Genomic DNA, 18321 nt, shown 5'->3' with positions numbered 1-18321 from the left:
AGTCACCACTTTTCCTTCTAATCTAACCTGTCCTAACCCTTCTGCTGGTTCATTTATTGAAACCAGGGACGGGTTGAGTGACAGAATCTCCAAAGCTCAGATCTGAAGAAAATGTTCGAACAGGAAAAGCTCAGTCCTGTGGGTTTTAAAAATCCTGGCTCGAATAATGTTCATAAAACTAACTAAAGGATTAAATTTGTTTAATCCATTAGTACCTGTCAGAAATGCTCCCCTCACAACCCAGATGCTGAGGAGCCGCATTGTCAGTGTCCACTCTGTAAAAGGGGAGTTGGATATTTGAAGATATCCATTCTAAACCCCTCCCTCAATAATCTGAAATCGTGTCTCGGATGTTCTCACCCCTTTATGTCAGTGAATGGAAACACCCCGAGCTGGGCTACAGTCAGTCTGCTTACAGGGGGAATGACCTTCTTCTGTGACATTGTGGAGGTTTACTGACCTTCTGACTATGTCAGCACACATGAGGTCTACGATTTCTTAATTTAAAGATGCAAGTTAGTGTGGCATTATTTTCCTCATTAAATGTCACAAGAGAATCCCCTCTACTTTCCACTGTTTCTTGGTTATATAGACATAAAATGATAGTAATGATCGCCATCACCACCTTCATCATCATCATTGAAACCTCTGATGAATCTCTGGAAAGGCAGCTAGCTCTCTGCAACAGAGAAGATTCTCCTCATGTCAAACTTGAAGGTGGATGTTTGAATTTAAGCAAAATATGATTAAAAAAAACATCAAGTTCACAACCATCATGTTACAGGATATCTGAAATCACAGGAGAGTAAAGGTACATTATACACAGTGCACATCCATTCTTCTGTCTTTGTGTCTGCTTTCATACACCCCATTCATTTCAGTTTCCCTCCTTTCTATCTCCTTGTCTATGCAATATTGATACATATATAGATACACAGATTCTCTTCACAGTCTTCCCCACGCCGTGAATATGTCGGTATCATGTGTATCACCAAGTCCTCAGTGAACCATTGAGTTCATGGGCTGAAACCAAGTTCAAATAGTCCCAAAGCATCTCTATTACCAGGTGCAGTTAATGCTGAGCAAATAGACACATTCTCAGTTATAATGCAGAGAGGAACTTGTCAGTCATTTCAAATTGGAAATAATATTCATCATTCTGATGAAAATAGAACTGAGAAACATTTGAGGAAAAGAAACTCATCAAGACAATTGGAATGTGTTCTGTCTGGTTCAATGAGCGGTCAGAAAATGGTTCCAATGCAGCAGGATCATTGAGTGATTAAGGTGTTGGACTTAGGTTCAATAAACGAATGCTCAAGTGGAGTTGAGCACCTCCGCAACGCCACCTGCCCCCAACCCTGGCCCAGTTTCCTCCTGGGGGTTTGCTTGCCTGAGTTTTTTCCGTTTTTGTTGAGCGAGGAATATGGAGGTAAGGGAAAGATGCTGATAGGCAGATCAACAATTCTCTTAGTGAATTCTGAGCAGCGTCAATGGCTGAATGGCCTCCTCCTGTTTCTATTGAAGAACAATATATATTCCAAATACTGTGGGAGTGGGATTGATGGAGAATGATGCAGAGTGAGAAAGACATACATAAAAAGGGAGAAAGTTAGGCTGGCAGAGAGAAGTAATGATCAATTTATTTCCTAAAAAGGCCGGTTTGGCACAGAAAGTGACCATCACAGATGAGTTGAAGAGTTTAAAAGAAGCTCTTGGAAAGCCGAGTATTGAAGACAAATAGAATTTAAAAGGCTAAATCTTGGAGCGTTTATCAAAATAATGATGTAAACTGTGTGGGGCGGTGGTGTATGAACTCTTCTTATTTCTGTGTTACACTTCCCTATTTTCTTACAATTAAATAAAAACAACTAATCAGAAATGGAGTGCCTGAGACTGCTTGCTGTCAACAACATATTTCCCTTCTCTAGTCTCAGTATTTGAGAGAAGTGTACCTGTTAAACATTTTCTGCTCAGTTTCTCATTTCCACGCAGAACAGTTAAACGAATTGTTTCTGCAGTGCAGTCACTGACAGCTAAATGTCCATTGATCAGTAAAACCATATTCAGTCACAGTGAAATCACTCAATGGGACAAGATTAAAACACAAACAGCTGGGAATCAGAAATCGAATCAGTTTCACAAGTTAAAATGATTTTCTGGACATAAGTTCATGAGAAATAGCAGCAGAATAGTCCATAGAGCCCCTCGAGCCTGCTCCATCATTGAATATGATCATGGCTGATCTTTGGCTTCAACTCCACTTTTCCACCTGTTCCCCATTTATGTTGATTCACCGAGAGACCAAATATTTTTCTGTCTCAGCCTGTAATGTATTCAACAATGGACCACCCACAATCCTCTGGAGTACAGAATTCCAAAGCCTCACAACAGCATGAGTGAAGAAATTTCTCCTCATCTCAGTCCTAAATAATCAGATCCTTATTCTGAGACTGTGCCCCATGTTTTTGATTCTTCAGCCGGTGAGACAAACTCTCCAGGTCTGCCTTGTCAAGCTCCTTAGAATCTTAAATGTTTCAATGAGATCACCTCTCACCTTTTAAACTCCTGAGATTGTAGACCCAATTTACTCAGTCACTCACCATCGGACAACCATTTCACCCCAGGGGCCAATGTCGTGAATCTTCACTCTACTACCTCCAATGCAAGTACAACCTTTCTTAAATGTGGAAGTCAGAACTGCACACAGGGTTGCAGTTGTGGCCTCAGCAAAGCCGTGTATAATTGTAGCAAGACAACTTCATTCTTGTACTCCAATCCTCTTGCATTAAAGGCCAAATAAGGCTGATGAAAGGCAATAAAGGCCAATGAAACAACAAAGGGCAATGGGCACATTCTGACTGGAGAGAGAATGAATGAGAGAATAATATTGCAGAGAGAAAGAATACTTTGCATCTGTCTTTACCAAGGAAGATACTGCCAGGCTACGGTGAAATAGGAGGTAATTAAAACAATAGAAGTATTTTAAATTGGTAAGAAGGAGACATTAGGTAGGCTGTCTATGCTTAAAGTTGCTAAAGCACCAGGACTGGATGAGTTGCATCCAAGGATAATGAGGGAAGTAAGAGTGGAAAATGTGGGCGCTGGCCATAATTTTCCAATCATACTTAGACTCAGAGGTGGTTCCAGAGGACTGGAGAAATGCAAACATTACAACTTTGTTGAAAAGGGGTAAAGATAAGCCCAGTAACTACAGGCCAGTCAGCTTAACTTCAGTGGTGGGGAAACTCCTAGAAACAATGATTCGGGATAAAATTAATATTCACATCGACAAATATGGGTTAATTAAAGAAAACCCAGCAGGAATTTAATCTTATTTATTGGCCGTCCGACCCCAGTGAGAAAACAAAAATAAATCTGTTTACAATTGGGATTCGCTATGGCGGCGATTTTACCCAGCATGCACGGCGGTGAAGAATGTCCCCTATCAACGCTACAGGAGAGCAGTGCGCAGGCGCTGTGCCGCCCAGTGTTGGGAGCATGCGCAGTGTCACTCATGACCAGGACGGATGTTTGTTTCCCGCATCCACAATGGGTAAAGGGGGGGATGGCGGGGTGGAGGGAGCGAGCGATCCGGCGGGTGGGCGGAGAGGCTCCGGAAACATGTTGTGTAAACCGTGAAGCCCGAATGAGAAGCAACCGACTCTCCGTTTGCACCGAGTGGACCCGAGAAGAAATGTCCCGGTGACAAACCCGGAGCAGGAGGAGAGAATGTTGTGAATTTCTATCCTGGACTGACAGGGGGTTAGAAGGGGGGGATTTACACACAGCAAACTCAAACCAAGAGAAATATCTGTCTCTTTTCAATTTCTATCCTCGACTGACAGGGATGGGCTTTGTAAACAAACAGAAAAATTACAGGTGTTGGGAAAGTTTGGATTGGGGCTTTTTTTCTTTAGAAAAAGGAAGCGTGAGCAGTGAGCTGATAGATGTCTTCACAATGATCAACGGGTTGGACGGGGTAGATATGGAGACAATGTTTCCACTTGAAATTTCTTTACTCAGAGAGTGGTGAGAGGATGTGGAACTCACAGAAACCATTGAGGGAAGAAAACTGATAATTTCAACAGGAAACTAGATGAGTATGTGAGAGAAAAGGGATTAGAAAGATAAACTGAAAGGCTGAGATAATTTGCATGGAATGGGAGGAGAAGCATAAAACTAGCAGAATAGTTGGACAGAATGGCCTATTTGTTTATTGCATATTTTGAGTATTTCAAATTAAACTCTTTTTACAGGGCATTCAGAGGGTTTGATTTGCAGATGGGAGATTCAAACCAAACATCACATCAAGATCTGACAGAGACAATTGCTTCACCAGGACCTGAATATCATCGGCCTTTGAATGTGGAAGGAGGAATGTTTGTCTGTGAGAAAAGATTTCAAACATCAATGTGACTGGAAAAGCACGAAGACAGACACACACCCGAGTGACAGTGTTGCAGTGAATTGACTGTGGAAAGAGTTAACCAGTTACACAGCCTGAAAAAACATCACAGTGAGGGAGAGACTGTACACATATTGTATGTGTGTGGCCTGGGTTCAACTGACCACGCAACCTGGAGAGGCACAAGGACACCCGCTCCACGGGGAAACCGTGGAAATGTGGGGACTGTGGGAAGGGATTCAATTCCCCATCTGAAGTGGAAACTCATCGACGCAGTCACACTGGGGAGAGACCGTTCACCTGCTCTGTGTGTGGGAAGGGATTCACTCAGTCATCCAGCCTCTACACACACCAGCATGTTCATACTGGTGAGAGGCCATTCACCTGCCTTGAATGTGGGAAGGGATTTAATGCTTTATCAAACCTCCGGACTCACCATCGTGCTCATTCTGATGAGAGACCATTTAAATGTTCTGACTGTGAGAAGAGCTTTAAAAGCAGAAAGGATCTACTGACACACCAACGCACTCACACTGGGGAGAGGCCATTCACCTGCTCAGTGTGTGGGAAGGGATTCACTCAGTCATCCCACCTCCTGACACACCAACTTGTTCACACTGACAAGAGACCTTTTGAATGTTGTGACTGTGAGAAGAGCTTTAAAAGCAAAAAGGATTTACTGAACCACGAACGCACTCACACTGGGGAGAGGCCATTTACCTGCTCCGTGTGTAGTAAGAGATTCACTTGTTCATCCCACCTTCTGACACACCAATTTGTTCACACTGATCAGAGACCTTTCCATTGTTCTGACTGTGAGAAGACATTTAAAAGCAAAAAGGATCTTCTGAAACACCAACACACTCACACTGGGGAGAGGTTATTCACCTGCTCTATCTGTGGGAAGGGATTCACTCGGTTAGCCCACCTGGTGAGACACAATCGAGTTCACACTGGGGAGAGGCCATTCACCTGCAGTCAATGTGGGCAGGAATTCATTGATTCATCTGACCTTCTGATACACCAGCGAGTTCATTCTGGGGAGAAACCATACACCTGCCTTGTGTGCGGCAAGAGATTCACTCAGTCATCTCATCTCACTACACACCAACTTGTTCACACTGATCAGAGACCTTTTAAGTGTTCTGACTGTGAGAAGAGATTTAAAAGTAAAAGGAATCTGCTGACACACCAGCGAGTTCACACTGGGGAGAGGCCGTTCACCTGCTCGATGTGTGGGAAGGGGTTCGCTCAGTCAAACAACCTGCTGAGACACCAGCAAGTTCACATGCGACAGCGGGGGTTGGGTTCTGTTGTTATTGCTGCTGTTAATCACATCCAGGACTGAATCATGTCTGGGCGCCTGTTTCCAGTGGGGTTCCACAGTTTGTGGTTTATAACAATGATTTGGACTTACTCATTGCCCCTACATTTAAGAAGTTTACGGATGTTACAATAGTTGCTGGTGTGGCTGAGAATGAGGAAGAAAGCTGTGGACTGCAGGAAGATATCAAAGGACTGGTCAGATGGGCAGAAAAATGGCAAATGGAATTCAATCTGGAGCAGTGTGAGATAATGAATTTGGGAGGGTAAACAAGACAAGGGAATGAACAATATACTTCTCAGCATCATCCCGTTTTGTGGAACAAAGAGACCTTGGAGTGCAGATCCACAGATCCCTGAATGTGGCTGGACAGGTAGATCAGGTGGTCAAAAAGGCATTTGGGACACATTCTTGTCTGAGGACTAGAATGTAAGAGCAGGGAGATTGTGTTAGAATTGTGTAAAACACTAGTTAGAGCGCAGCTAGAGTACTGAGTACAGCTCTGGTCACTGCATTGATCAACTATTAAGTAATCACAGCCTAAAACTAAAGACAAATTGATAATTTAACATATAATTAGAGTCAGTAATTAATCAAATCTATGGGATAATGATAAAGCTAACTAACCAGGGATTGAAATCGTGAAGAAGTCTGAATTTTTCAGGAAATTAAACTCTGAGGTGTTTAGGTATTCGGAGTTAAGAAAAACATAGAAACTAGGAGCAGGAGTAGGCCATTCGGCCCTTCGAGCCTGCTCTGCCATTCATTATGATCATGACTGATCATCCAACTCAATAGCCTGCTCCTGCTTTCTCCCTATACCCTTTGATCCCTTTCACCCCAAGAGTATATCTAACTCCTTCTTGAAAACATACAATGGTTTGGTCTCAACTACTTTCTGTGGTAACGTATTCCACAGGCTCACCATTCTCTGGGTGAAGAAATTTCTCCTCATCTCAGTCCTAAATGGTCTACCCCGTATGCTCAGACTGTGACCCCTGGTTCTGGACTGACCCACCATTGGGAACATTTATCCTGCATCGACCCTGTCTAGTCCTGTTAAAATTTTATAGGTTTCTATGAGATCCCCCCTCATTCTTCTGAACTCCAGCGAATATAATCCCAATCAACTCAAACATTTCTGTTAAGTTCCTATAAAAATAAGCTGACTTCAACACAATGGAAGAAGCTGATTGGAGAGTAGCTGATGAATCCTTAATTATTTTAATCATTAGTTTATTTTGTTTAAGTGAATTAATAATTGGATAAACAAAGGGATGGCAGGGCATCCAAGTCCTGTGAATTGCGCATCCGGTTCCATGTCGGAAAACCAGGATGCATCCTATGCATTCTATATATCATGCTCCTGGGGCCAAACTCTAGTTCAAATAGGGTTTGAAGACACTTATAGCAGAGCTAGATAGATTCTTGATTAACAAAGAGGTGTAAGGTTATTGGGGGTAGGTGAAAGGTTACAATCAGATCAGCCAAGATCTTATTGAATGGCGGAGCAGGCTTGAAGGGCCAAGTGGCCTACTCTTGCTCCTAGATCATACATTCGTATGTTTGTATGTATTAAACAATGTGCTGGACGATCACAAAGGGGAATAGTTGAGAGGTGTTTTTGGGACAAGAAGGCTGTTTCCAGTGGAGCCCTGGATGGCTTACTGCAGGATCCCATGCTTTTATGATATAAATCACTGAATTAGACTTTAACATAGGGGCCATGATTAAGATATTGGCAGCTTTGTGGTTAACAGTGAGGAATAAAGCTATAGGCTGCAGAAAGATATCAATAGGCTGATCAGGTGGGCAAAAAAGTAGCAAATGGAGATCAGCCTGGAGAAGTGTGAGGTAATAAATACATTTGGGGAGGAAAACCAAGGCAAAGGGAAAGAATATTACTGGTATGATGGTGAGAAGTGTAGAGGAACAGAGGGACATTGGAGTGCATGTCCACAGATCCCTGAAGGTGCCAGGAGAGGTAGATAAGGTGTTTAAAAAGGCAGACAGGATACTTTTTGTTATTAACTGAGACATAGAATACAAGAGCAGGAAATATTTCCAGCAATTTCTGTTGATGAAAGATCACATACCTGAAACCCCTTTCTCTCCTCAGATGTTGCCAGAGCTGCTGAGTATTTCTAGCATTTTCTGTTTTTATTCCAAACTCAGGGGGGTTTATACCAAAGCTGTATAAATCACTAGTTAGACCACAGCTAGATTACTGACTAAAGTTCTGGTCACTGCATTACAGGAAGGATGTGTTCACAACAGGGAGGGTACAGAGGAGATTTACAAGGATGTTGACAGGGCTGGAGAATTTTAACTGTGAGGAAAGATTGCATTGGCTGGGGTTGTTTTCTTTGGAACAGAGGAGGCTGAGCGGAGATTTAGCTGAGATGTATAAAATTATGAGGGGCCAGATGGAGTTGATAGGAAGGACCTACTTCCATTAACAGAGATGTCAATGACCAGAGGGCTTAGATTTAAACTAATTAGCAAATGACTAGGAATGGGATGGATTCATTGACTCATCCCACCTCCTGAGACACCAGCCAGTTCACACTGGGGAGAGGCTATTCACCTGCTCTGAGTGCAAGAGGGGATTCACTCAGTTATCGACCCTGCTGAGACACCAGTGAATTCACACTAGGGGAGGCCATTCACCTGCTCTGAGTGTGGGATGGGATTTACTCAGTTATCCACCCTGCTGAGATGCCAGTGGGTCCACAAGTCACTAAAGGAGCTGTATTCTGCTGTTATGCCTGCTGTTAGTCTCATTCAACATTGAACCATATTAATTCTGGTTTTTGCTGATGTTAATAACACCTGTAATAGTCATTTGATAGAACAGGACATAAGTACTGCTGAAAAAAGAGACTGGTCTATGCTTTTCATCTTACACTCATCAGGACACTTCGCAAGAATAAGACCATAAGACATAGGAGCAGAAGTAGGCCATTCGGCCCATCGAATCTGCTCCACCATGATGAGATCTTGGCTCATTTGATAATCCTCAACTCCACTTTCTTGCCTTGTCCCCATACCCCTTACTGATTAAAAATCTGTCCAAAGAATACCAATAACAACAAGTTTTACTGTGTGTGAAGAGAGTGCGGATTGGTTGGCAAGTAGCATTGCCATGGAGAATGCACCATTGATGGTGACTGGCAGTTAACTGCCAAGCATTGTTTGAAATTTAAACCAGGCAGCTTGTCCCTGATTGGTCAAGGCATTATCTGAGGAATGAATCAGCCAATGGCTGTCATTTATTTTGTTCAGCTGAGCATACATTGTGCCTTTCTCAGCTAAACAATATAACTGACAGCCATTTGCTGACTCGTTTCTCAGGGCAATGCCTTCACCATTGATTCAACCAACCTGCTGACACACCAGCGAGTTCACACTGAGGAGAGGCCGTTCATCTGCTCCAAGTGTGGGAAGGGATTCACAAAGTCAAACCACCTGCTGAAACATCAGCGAGTTCACTCAGGAGAGAGACCATTCACCTGCTCCGAGTGTGGGAAGGGATTCATTAATTCATCTGACCTGCTGACACACCGAAGAGTTCACACTGGGGAGAGGCCGTTCATCTGCCCCAAGTGTGGAAGGGATTTGCTCAGTCATCCACCCTGCTGATACACGAGCGAGGTCACACTGGGGAGAAACCATTCACCTGCTTCGAGTGTGGGAAGGGATTCACTTGTTCATCCAACTTGATGAGACACCAGCGAGTTCACACTGACAAGAGACCTTTTAAATGCCCGGACTGTGGGAAATGCTATCAAACTTTAGATAAACTTATGTCCCAAACTTATGTCCCATCAACATATTCACACTGACGAGAGACCGTTCAGCTGCTCTCACTGCGGAAGTGGTTTCAGGCGATCATCTGAACTCACTGTACACCAGCGAATTCACACTGGGGAGAGACCATTCCTCTGCTCCGAGTGTGGGATGGGATTCACTCAATCAGCCAATCTGCTGTCACACCAGCAAGTTCACACTGACAAGAGACCTTTTAAATGCATAGACTGCAGGAAATGTTTTAAAAGTTCTGGAGAACTGATGCGCCATCAACGAGTCCACACTGATGAGAGACCTTTTAAATGCCCAGACTGTGGGAAGTGCTATAAAAGGTCTGGGGGTCTGATGTCCCATCAATGTATTCACACTGATGAGAGACCATTCAGATGCTCTCACTGTGAGATTGGGTTCAGGCAATCGGCTCAGCTCACTGAACACCAGCGAATTCACACTGGAGAGAGGCCATTCACCTGTTCCAAGTGTGGGAAGGGATTTACTCGGTCATCCCATCTGCAGACACACCAACGAGCTCACAGTGTGGAGAGACCATTCACTTGTTTCGTGGGTGGGAAGAGATTCACTTGGTCATCCACCCTGATGAGTCACCAGCGAGTTCACAAATAATTACAGTGATTTTATTTTGCTGTTAATCATGCCCAGGACTGAACCATGTTCATTGGGGTCTGTTTCTGCTGATGTTAATGAACTCCAGCCCAGTTATAATGGTTAATATTTTGGATAAAAATCAAATAAATCAGCTTTGTTCTGAACGCACAGTGTGGTGAATCTTCTAATATCTCTAACAGAAGTTAGTTTCTTTTGAAGTGCTCTCCCTTTCCCCGTATCCTCCTCCTCACCTCAAACAACAAGTATGAGAAGCTCATGAAGGTTCTTTGTCACTAAAATTGAGACAATCCTATCAGCTGCCTCTGCTTCTTCCCTCCCTTCCACTAGCCCACCTGGCCAAACTGTATCTGAAGCACCTTCTTGTCCAAGCTCTGCACTTGCATCTTTCTCCAGTTTCTCTCCTATCTTCTATCTCCTTCAGCTCATCTTGTCTCTGAGACGTGCCTTCGGCTTCCTTGACACTATTCTCACTAAACTGCTGACCATCCAACTTCCACATTTTAGACAATATACTTAACGGTTCTCTCTCTTTTCGTACTGTCCCTCTCACCTTTAAATCCACTATTGTCTCTCATCATAAGAAAATCCTTCGACCCCACCATCCTCCTCCACTCTTTTCTCTAACTTTGTACTTGCCGGTAAACTGTTCAATCTCTAATTCTTTTCCAGTTTGGATCAAAGGTTCCTGACCTGAAGCATTCACTCTGTTTCCCTCTCTGTAGATGCTGTTTGACCTGCTCAGAGTTTCCAATATTTTTTGTTTTGAGGTCAAACAAATATACGAATTAGGAGCAGGACGAGGCCACTCGGCCCCTCGAGTCTGATCTAATTGAACTGATTTAATTGTAACCTTAACTCCACATTCCTGCCTATCCCTGATAACCTTTCACCTCCTTGCTTATCAAGAATCTACCGAGCTCTGCCTTAAAAATATTGAAAGACTGTGCCTCCACCGCCTTTTGAGGAAGACAATTCCAAAGACTCATGACCCTCTGAGTGAAAAATATTCTCTTCAATTCTGTCTTAAATGGGCCACCCCTTATTTTTAAACAGTGACCCCCTAGTTCTAGGTTGGATTTCCACCTAGGGTGTTACAGTATTTTGTTTTTGGGTCAGAGTGGATCAGTTTTCTCTAGAATGAGACAACAGTAACTGTCACCTTGTTCGACATGAAACTAAACTCACTGTTAATTCCTCATCAGTAACAATGTTAAATACAAAGTTTCCAGCCGGGATTGAACCGGGGACTTTCTCATATAAAGTAAACGTGAGAATCACTGCACTGGGGAAATGAGTGTGAATCCCCCCGGACAGAGGGGAACAGACCATCCATCTCTAGCTCTAATTCCCAAACAGAAAATGCTGCCAAGAATCAGCAAGTCAGGCTGAGTCTGTGGCCGCTCTCAGCGTTTGAAACCGTCACAATGCCCGGGTGATTGACGGCAGCTCAGGACCAATAGGAAGAGAGGGCGGGACTGGTCCTCCATCCAATCGGAGTGAATGGAGGGGCGGGGCCAGGCTGTGACTGAAGCATGCGCAGTGCGGGTAATGGCGATGGGGAGACGGGTCCACAATGGGTAAAGGTGGAGATGGCGGGGCGGAGGGAGCGATGGATCCGGCGCGTGGACCGAGAGGCTCCGGAAACATGTGTAAACCGCAAACCCCGGAAATAAACTGACCGGTCCCCCTCCCCAGTTTGCATCGAGCGGGGCTGCAGCTCCCAGATCAATGAAGAGCCGGTTTAAACCAGAAGACATAGGAGCAGAAATTAGGCCATTCGGCCCATCGAGTCTGCTCCGCCATTCAATCATGGCTGATAAGTTTCTCAACCCTATTCTCCCGCCTTCTCCCCGTAACCTTTGATCCCCTTACCAATCAAGAACCTATTTATCTCGGTCTTAAATACACTCAATGACCTGGCCACCACAGCCTTCTGTGGCAATGAATTCCATAGATTCACCACTCTCTGGTTAAAGACGTTTCTCCTCATCTCTGTTCTAAAAGGTCTTCCCTTTACTCTGAGGCTGTGCCCTCGGGTCCTAGTCTCTCCTACTAATGGAAACATCTTCCCCACGCCCACTCTATCCAGGCCTTTCAGTATTCTGTAAGTTTCAATCAGATTCCCCCTCATCCTTCTAAACTCCATCGAGTATAGACCCAGAGTCCTCAAACGTTCCTCATATGTTAAGCCTTTCATTCCTGGGTTCATTCTCGTGAACCTCCTCTAAACCCTCTCCAGGGACAGCACATCCTTCCTGAGATACGGGGCTCAAAATTGCTCACAATATTCTAAATGTGGTCTGACCAGAGCCTTAGAAAGCCTCAGCAGCACATCCCTGCTTTTATATTCAAGTCCTCTAAAAATAAATGCCAACATTGCATTTGCCTTCCTAACTACCGACTCAACCTGCAAGTTAACCTTAAGAGAATCCTGGACTAGGACTCCCAAGTCCATTTGCACTCCAGATTTCTGAATCCTCTCCCCATTTACAGAAGAGTCTATGTCTCTATTCTTCCTACCAAAGTGCATGACCTCACACTTCCCCACGTTGTATTCCATCTGCCACTTCTTTGCCCATTCTCCTAACCTGTCCAAATCATTCTGCCGCCTCCCCGCCTCCTCAATACTACCTGTCCCTCCACCTATCTTTGTATCATCTGCAAACTTAGCCAGGATGCCCTCAGTTCCTTCATCTAGATCATTAATGTATAAAGTGAAAAGTTGTGGTCCCAACACTGACCCCTGCGGAACTCCACTAGTCACCGGCCACCATCCTGAGAAGGACCCCCTTATCCCCACTCTCTGCCTCCTGCCAGACAGCCAATCTTCTATCCATGCTAGTACCTTGCCACTAACACCATGGGCTCTTATCTTACTAAGCAGCCTCCTGTGCGGCACCTTGTCAAAGGCCTTCTGGAAGTCCAAGTAGATAACATCCATTGGCTTTCCTTTGTCTAACAGACCCATATCAAATGCATTACCTGGTGCCTGGCATTCTTTTGCTTGCCAGTCAAGTTTGCAATTCGATGTTGTCTATTTCAGAGAGCCTCAAGTTAACCAAGGGCATCAATATCAAATACATTAATACTGAATGTTAAATAAGGTAAAAAATTGCTGAGAAAAGTTTGTTTAATTTCTTCTGCTGAGGAGAAGTGTGTTCATAATGATTGAGCAGAAAGCATTGCTGCCTAAGACATTCTGTAGTTTGAAATTCAAACAAACTGAGGCACCAGGCGGAAACCAAGAGTTGTCTTCCTGTAACAAGTGACATGACCTCTCAGTCTAACCATTGGAATCCTCCAAACATTCTGGCAGATCAACACTTTTTCCTAAACAAATATGTATTCTGTAAGATTGCCTTCCCAGAACAAATGCATTTTAAACCAAATGAAAGAAACAAACTATGCCAGCTTTTGATCTTGGCAGGGCTCTGTTGAACTGTAACATTGATTTCCCACTGTGATATAACACCCTTGATTAGCTCCACCCTTGTGGAGCAAATGTAATTAGATTCTGTAAATCAAGTCAGAAATAATGAGGTGTTTGATCAGAAAAATGAGCACTTTTGTCAATTCGATATGAAATCAATAGAAAAAGTAAATAATGTTCATATGCATAACTATGTAAGAAGCACTAGTCTAAATCTTCATGGCATTGGGTGAGGGAAACAGTGTTACTTAAGGTAAACTAGGCATGGAATATGCAGAATCTCCTTTTTCAAAAGGGAATTGTGCAATTAATTGATATTCAGAATAATAACAGGTTTACTAAAAGAGGGATGGAAACTGAGATTAATTCGTTTGCTCTTATAAAAAGCTGATCGGGACAAGATTATGGAAGGGCCCCTTATGCCATTGAATAGATACATGGTGCTTTGCCGTTTTATGATTACATTGTTATATGAGTCTGTCTGCAGCATTCCTGACAATACCAGCTGAATTCTATTTCTCCGAAACAGAGACCCAGAGTGCTGCTGCATGACAGAATGGCTTAACATTCCAGATAGGCCTTGGTCAGTCGGACAGCTCACCCTTCATTCTCCCCTGATTCCGTTTCCTAAAGAGTTTGTAAATATTCACAGAACTGGAGACTGGGTTTCCTGTTTTGGTTCCTCCTCCATTTTTCCACCTGCCAATGAACAACATTTTCCAAAATCTCGTCACAATGTTCCGCCTTGCACCATGTTCAGGGGTGAACACATTCAGTTTTGTAGAGACTATAAAGGCCGGGATCGTTTTCTTTAGAGCAAAGCAGGTTAAACTGAGTTTTCATGGTGTTGTTTAAAATTACTGTGCTAAGGAAGGGATCGGCGGCGGGCGGTTTGATAGAGCAGTTAGGGAGAAACTGTTTCCACTCTCAAGGGTCAGTCACCAGAGCACTGGCGTTTTTGATATTTAAATAAAGACAGGCTTGCATTTATATAGCACCTTTCCCGACCAGCGGACGTCTCAAATCGCTTTCCAGTCAATGAAGGACATTGTGAAGTGTCGTCATTGTGATGTAGGAAACCCGGTAGCCAATCACCGCTCAGCAAACTCCCACAAACAATAATGTCATAATGAGCGGAGAATGTGTCTTTGTGACGTTGATTGAGGGATAAATTTGACCAGGAAGCGGGGAGAACTCCCCTGCTCTTCTTTCAAATAGGCTCATGGCATCTTTTACATTCTGGCGCCTAAATCCCGTTCATGTCTCTTCTTTCCAGGCTGAATAAGAAAGGAGGGATTTCACCATGCCTGCACTGAGCCTCGGTTTCCTCGGACATTTTATCGCACCCTGGCAGTTTTTCCTCTTCCTCTGCTGAAGACCGATACAAAGTGATGATGTAGCGTGTCTGCTATTTCTTCTGTTTCAATTACAATATCGCTTTCGTCTGTCTTTTGGAGCACACATTACTGTTCTTCATCTTTGAGACGACGAGTAAGTATGTTAACCTACAGCAATAAACAGATTCATTTATTTTGCTAACTGAACGAACTGTTAATATGTCTGTCGAGTGACAGTAGAAAGTGTTTTACAACCTTTACTGCATCGGGTGCGATAAAATGTCACTTTTGTTTTATTTGTGGGATGTTCTTTAGTATTTCGAGAAGACCAATTGTCACGTGACCGTATTACGCAAGTGCACTCAAACGTGCGGATTTCGGTAACATTTTCCCGGGTTTCGAACCGGGAGACTATTTGCGTGTTAGGGCCACGACGCTAGAGAAACCCTGCACTGCCGAATTCTCAATGGTCTTAGCTGAAACGGTAACCTGTGCGGCCATGCAGCAGCACTTTGGGTTTTTGTTTTGAAGAAATGGAATTCAGCTGCTATCATTAGGAATGCTGGAGACAGACTGATTTAATAATGTTGCCATAAAATGGTACAGCACATGAGGAGACAATTCGGCCCATCGTGTCTATGGCAGCTTTTTGCAAAGAGCATTTCCAATCAGTCCCAATGACCCAAAAATACAGACTCGAAACGTTAACTCTGTTTCTTTCTCCACAGCTGCTGACAGATCGGCTGAGTTTTTCCAGCATTTTCTGTTTTTGTTTCAGATTTGCAGCATCCGCAGTATTTTGATTTATTTTGATCCTGGAGTCTCTTTACTCCGGGATCTACAAAACCCGTCACTTCTCTTCTTTCATTCTCACGCTTCCATTTCTAGTTTGAGTTGGTTTCCCTTTCGGGCTCTTAAACAAATCCATTTGGACGGACAAGTGGCAGCTGAAATTTAACGTAAGGAAGTGTGAAGTGATTCATTTTGGTCGGAGAGGAGAGGCAACAGGAAATAAAGCGTACAGATTTATGTTGCACAGCGAGTGGTTAGGATCCGGAATGTAGCAATGCGGCTCAGTTCCACACGCAGGTGAACGAATTTTTACCATCGCATTCACTTCACGCTTTACAACTACATTCACTTTATGTTTTGTAGCTTCATATTAAAATGGTTCAGAGAGAAAAAGCAGATTGGAAAGATTCCTTTTGTATCTTTTTGAACTGGAAATGTCTGAGATGGAGAATACGAGTTAAAAAATGTGACGTGAAAGTGAAGAATTTGATGTCTATCAGTTGCTTTTAGTGATGAATATCTGCCGTGCGCTGCCTTGTCAGTTTCACAGGAGCCGCAGTGATTAGGTTGGTGGGTTTTGGAAATTGAATTTTGCAATTCACAGCTTTGGGACTATTTCACCACGCTGTCGATTTCATGTTCCAGCCAATAGCTACGTTGATTTTCATTGGCTGAAGAAATAATTTGTGTCCTATCTCAACATGACATTTTGTCGGAGAAACTTCGCCCTCGTGAAAATGGTCCAGAATGAAGAAAATGGCAAAAGCCGCGTGGATATCCCGAGATGCAAGCGCAGAAAGCAGCTTCCTTGGTAGTCCAGTTGTTAGGATTCGGCGATCTCACCGCTGCGGCCCGTGTTTGCATCCTGGTCAGAAGCTAGCCGCTTAATTCTCTTGTTAAAACGACTTGATTGAGTTCCTGATTGAAAACAGAAAATGCGTTACAGCTCTGCCCGAATCAGTGGAGTTGGAACTGAAGCTCCGCATCAGAAATGAAAATGTCACATGTGCGTCAGGTCGAGAACAATTGTCGATGTCGAGCTGGAAAGTAAAAGAATAAAAGAGAAAGGCTGAGATCGGTTGCAAAGCACTGGCTACAACGATGTTGGTACAAGGCAGAATATGGATGGGAATGGGGCTGCTTTTACTGGAGCACTGTGTATAGTTCTGAGAATGGCACCTGATAAGAATCAGTATTGATTTTGGAAACACGGCAGCGCTGATCCACCAGGATGTGAGTTCTGGAATGTGAGTGGACATTCTACCCTCTGTAAACTTGAGGTCATTCAAAACTCTGCTGCCCATGTCTAAACTACGCAGCAAGTCCCATTCCCCTATCACCCCTGTGCTTTCTGACCTACACTGGCTCCTGAACAAGTATTATCTTTCGTTTAAAATTCTCCTGCTTGTTTTCAAATCCCTCCATGTCCTTGATCCTCTCTTTCTCTTTAGTCTCCCAGAACCCCAAAACCTTCCGAGATGTCCACACTCCTTGAGATGCGGCAGATAAACGGAAATAGGAAAACGCGGGAGAGTTTATTTTCTACAATTTACCAATAATTCTTTTTGGTTGAAATCGGGAATAATGAGAAAACGCAGTCGGCAGGATTCGAACCTACGTGGGAAGATCCCAATGGATTTCGAATCCATCGCCTTAACCACTCGGCCACGACTACGGGCATGCTTGCAGTGTTCATATAAAATGATAGGTGGCTACAGCAGAGCAGGAAGACATTCGCCAGGTCATGTTCGTGCCAGCTCTCTGGAAGAGCCAATCAGCTGTTTCCACACAAGTTCCTTTCCCCCCACAGGAATTCATATTTGTATTGTCTCTCCTTGTTCTTCCCATCAAAATAAAACACAGCACACTTCAACTGAAGCTTCCCCGTCTGAAGATTTAGTGACACGGAGCGAATACCAGCCCATTGTAACTCTGGGATTCGAACCCACGCCCCCAACGAAAGGGTGCGTTTAGTACAGCATTTTAGACCGCTCGGCCATGATAACATATAATGGACGCTTTTTACATTACCTGGTATTTCCATTGAAATATAGACAGTAAGGAAAAGAGCAGGAAGCGGCCTTCAGACGCCTCGAACCTGCTCTGCCACTTGTTTATATCATGGCGGATCCCCAGCCGCGACACGAATTTTCTACCCCTTTATTTCCTTAGAATCGAAAAATCTATCCATCTTAACCCTCAATGTACTCGCCGACTGAGAATCTGCAGATGTCTGGGCTACAGTACTCCAAAGATTCACAACCCTTTGAGTGAAGAAATGTCTCCTCATTTCAGTCCTAAATGGCTGACACATTATCCGCAGAATGTGAGCCCAATTCTAGACGCTCCAGCCAAAGGGAAAACATCCTCTCACCATGAACACTCTCAAACTGTCTCAGAATTTCACACTTTGCAAAGAGATAAAGGAGACCGAGACAGAGACAGAGAAACTGTGAGGGCGAAAGCAGATATACGGAGACAAAGAGAGACAGATAGAGACAGAGTTAGCTCGACACTGAAAGGAACAGATACACGTCACCATTGATAGCTTAGATTGAAAGACGGAAAAGAAGAAGAGAATAAAGAACTTACG

The 18321-nt window shown here is 43.7% G+C and overlaps 1 protein-coding gene and 1 non-coding gene across 2 annotated transcripts in view; one reads left to right on the top strand and one right to left on the bottom strand.

The window, feature by feature from the left end:
- The window catches only part of LOC144673462 (uncharacterized), a 104994-nt gene that overhangs the window by 54120 nt on the left and 32553 nt on the right, over window positions 1-18321 (top strand). The window contains 2 exon segments of the mRNA XM_078535283.1: window positions 5604-5686; window positions 6186-6191. Coding sequence (XP_078391409.1) covers window positions 5604-5686; window positions 6186-6191 — 89 coding nt within the window.
- On the bottom strand, window positions 17322-17403 carry trnas-cga (transfer RNA serine (anticodon CGA)). Its single transcript has one exon. It is a non-coding gene; the product is annotated as a tRNA-Ser (tRNA).

Source organism: Cetorhinus maximus, unplaced genomic scaffold (genome assembly GCF_964194155.1).
Source record: "Cetorhinus maximus unplaced genomic scaffold, sCetMax3.hap1.1 HAP1_SCAFFOLD_368, whole genome shotgun sequence".
Classification (NCBI taxonomy): Eukaryota; Metazoa; Chordata; class Chondrichthyes; order Lamniformes; family Cetorhinidae; genus Cetorhinus; species Cetorhinus maximus.
This window is presented reverse-complemented; position numbering and strand designations above follow the sequence as displayed.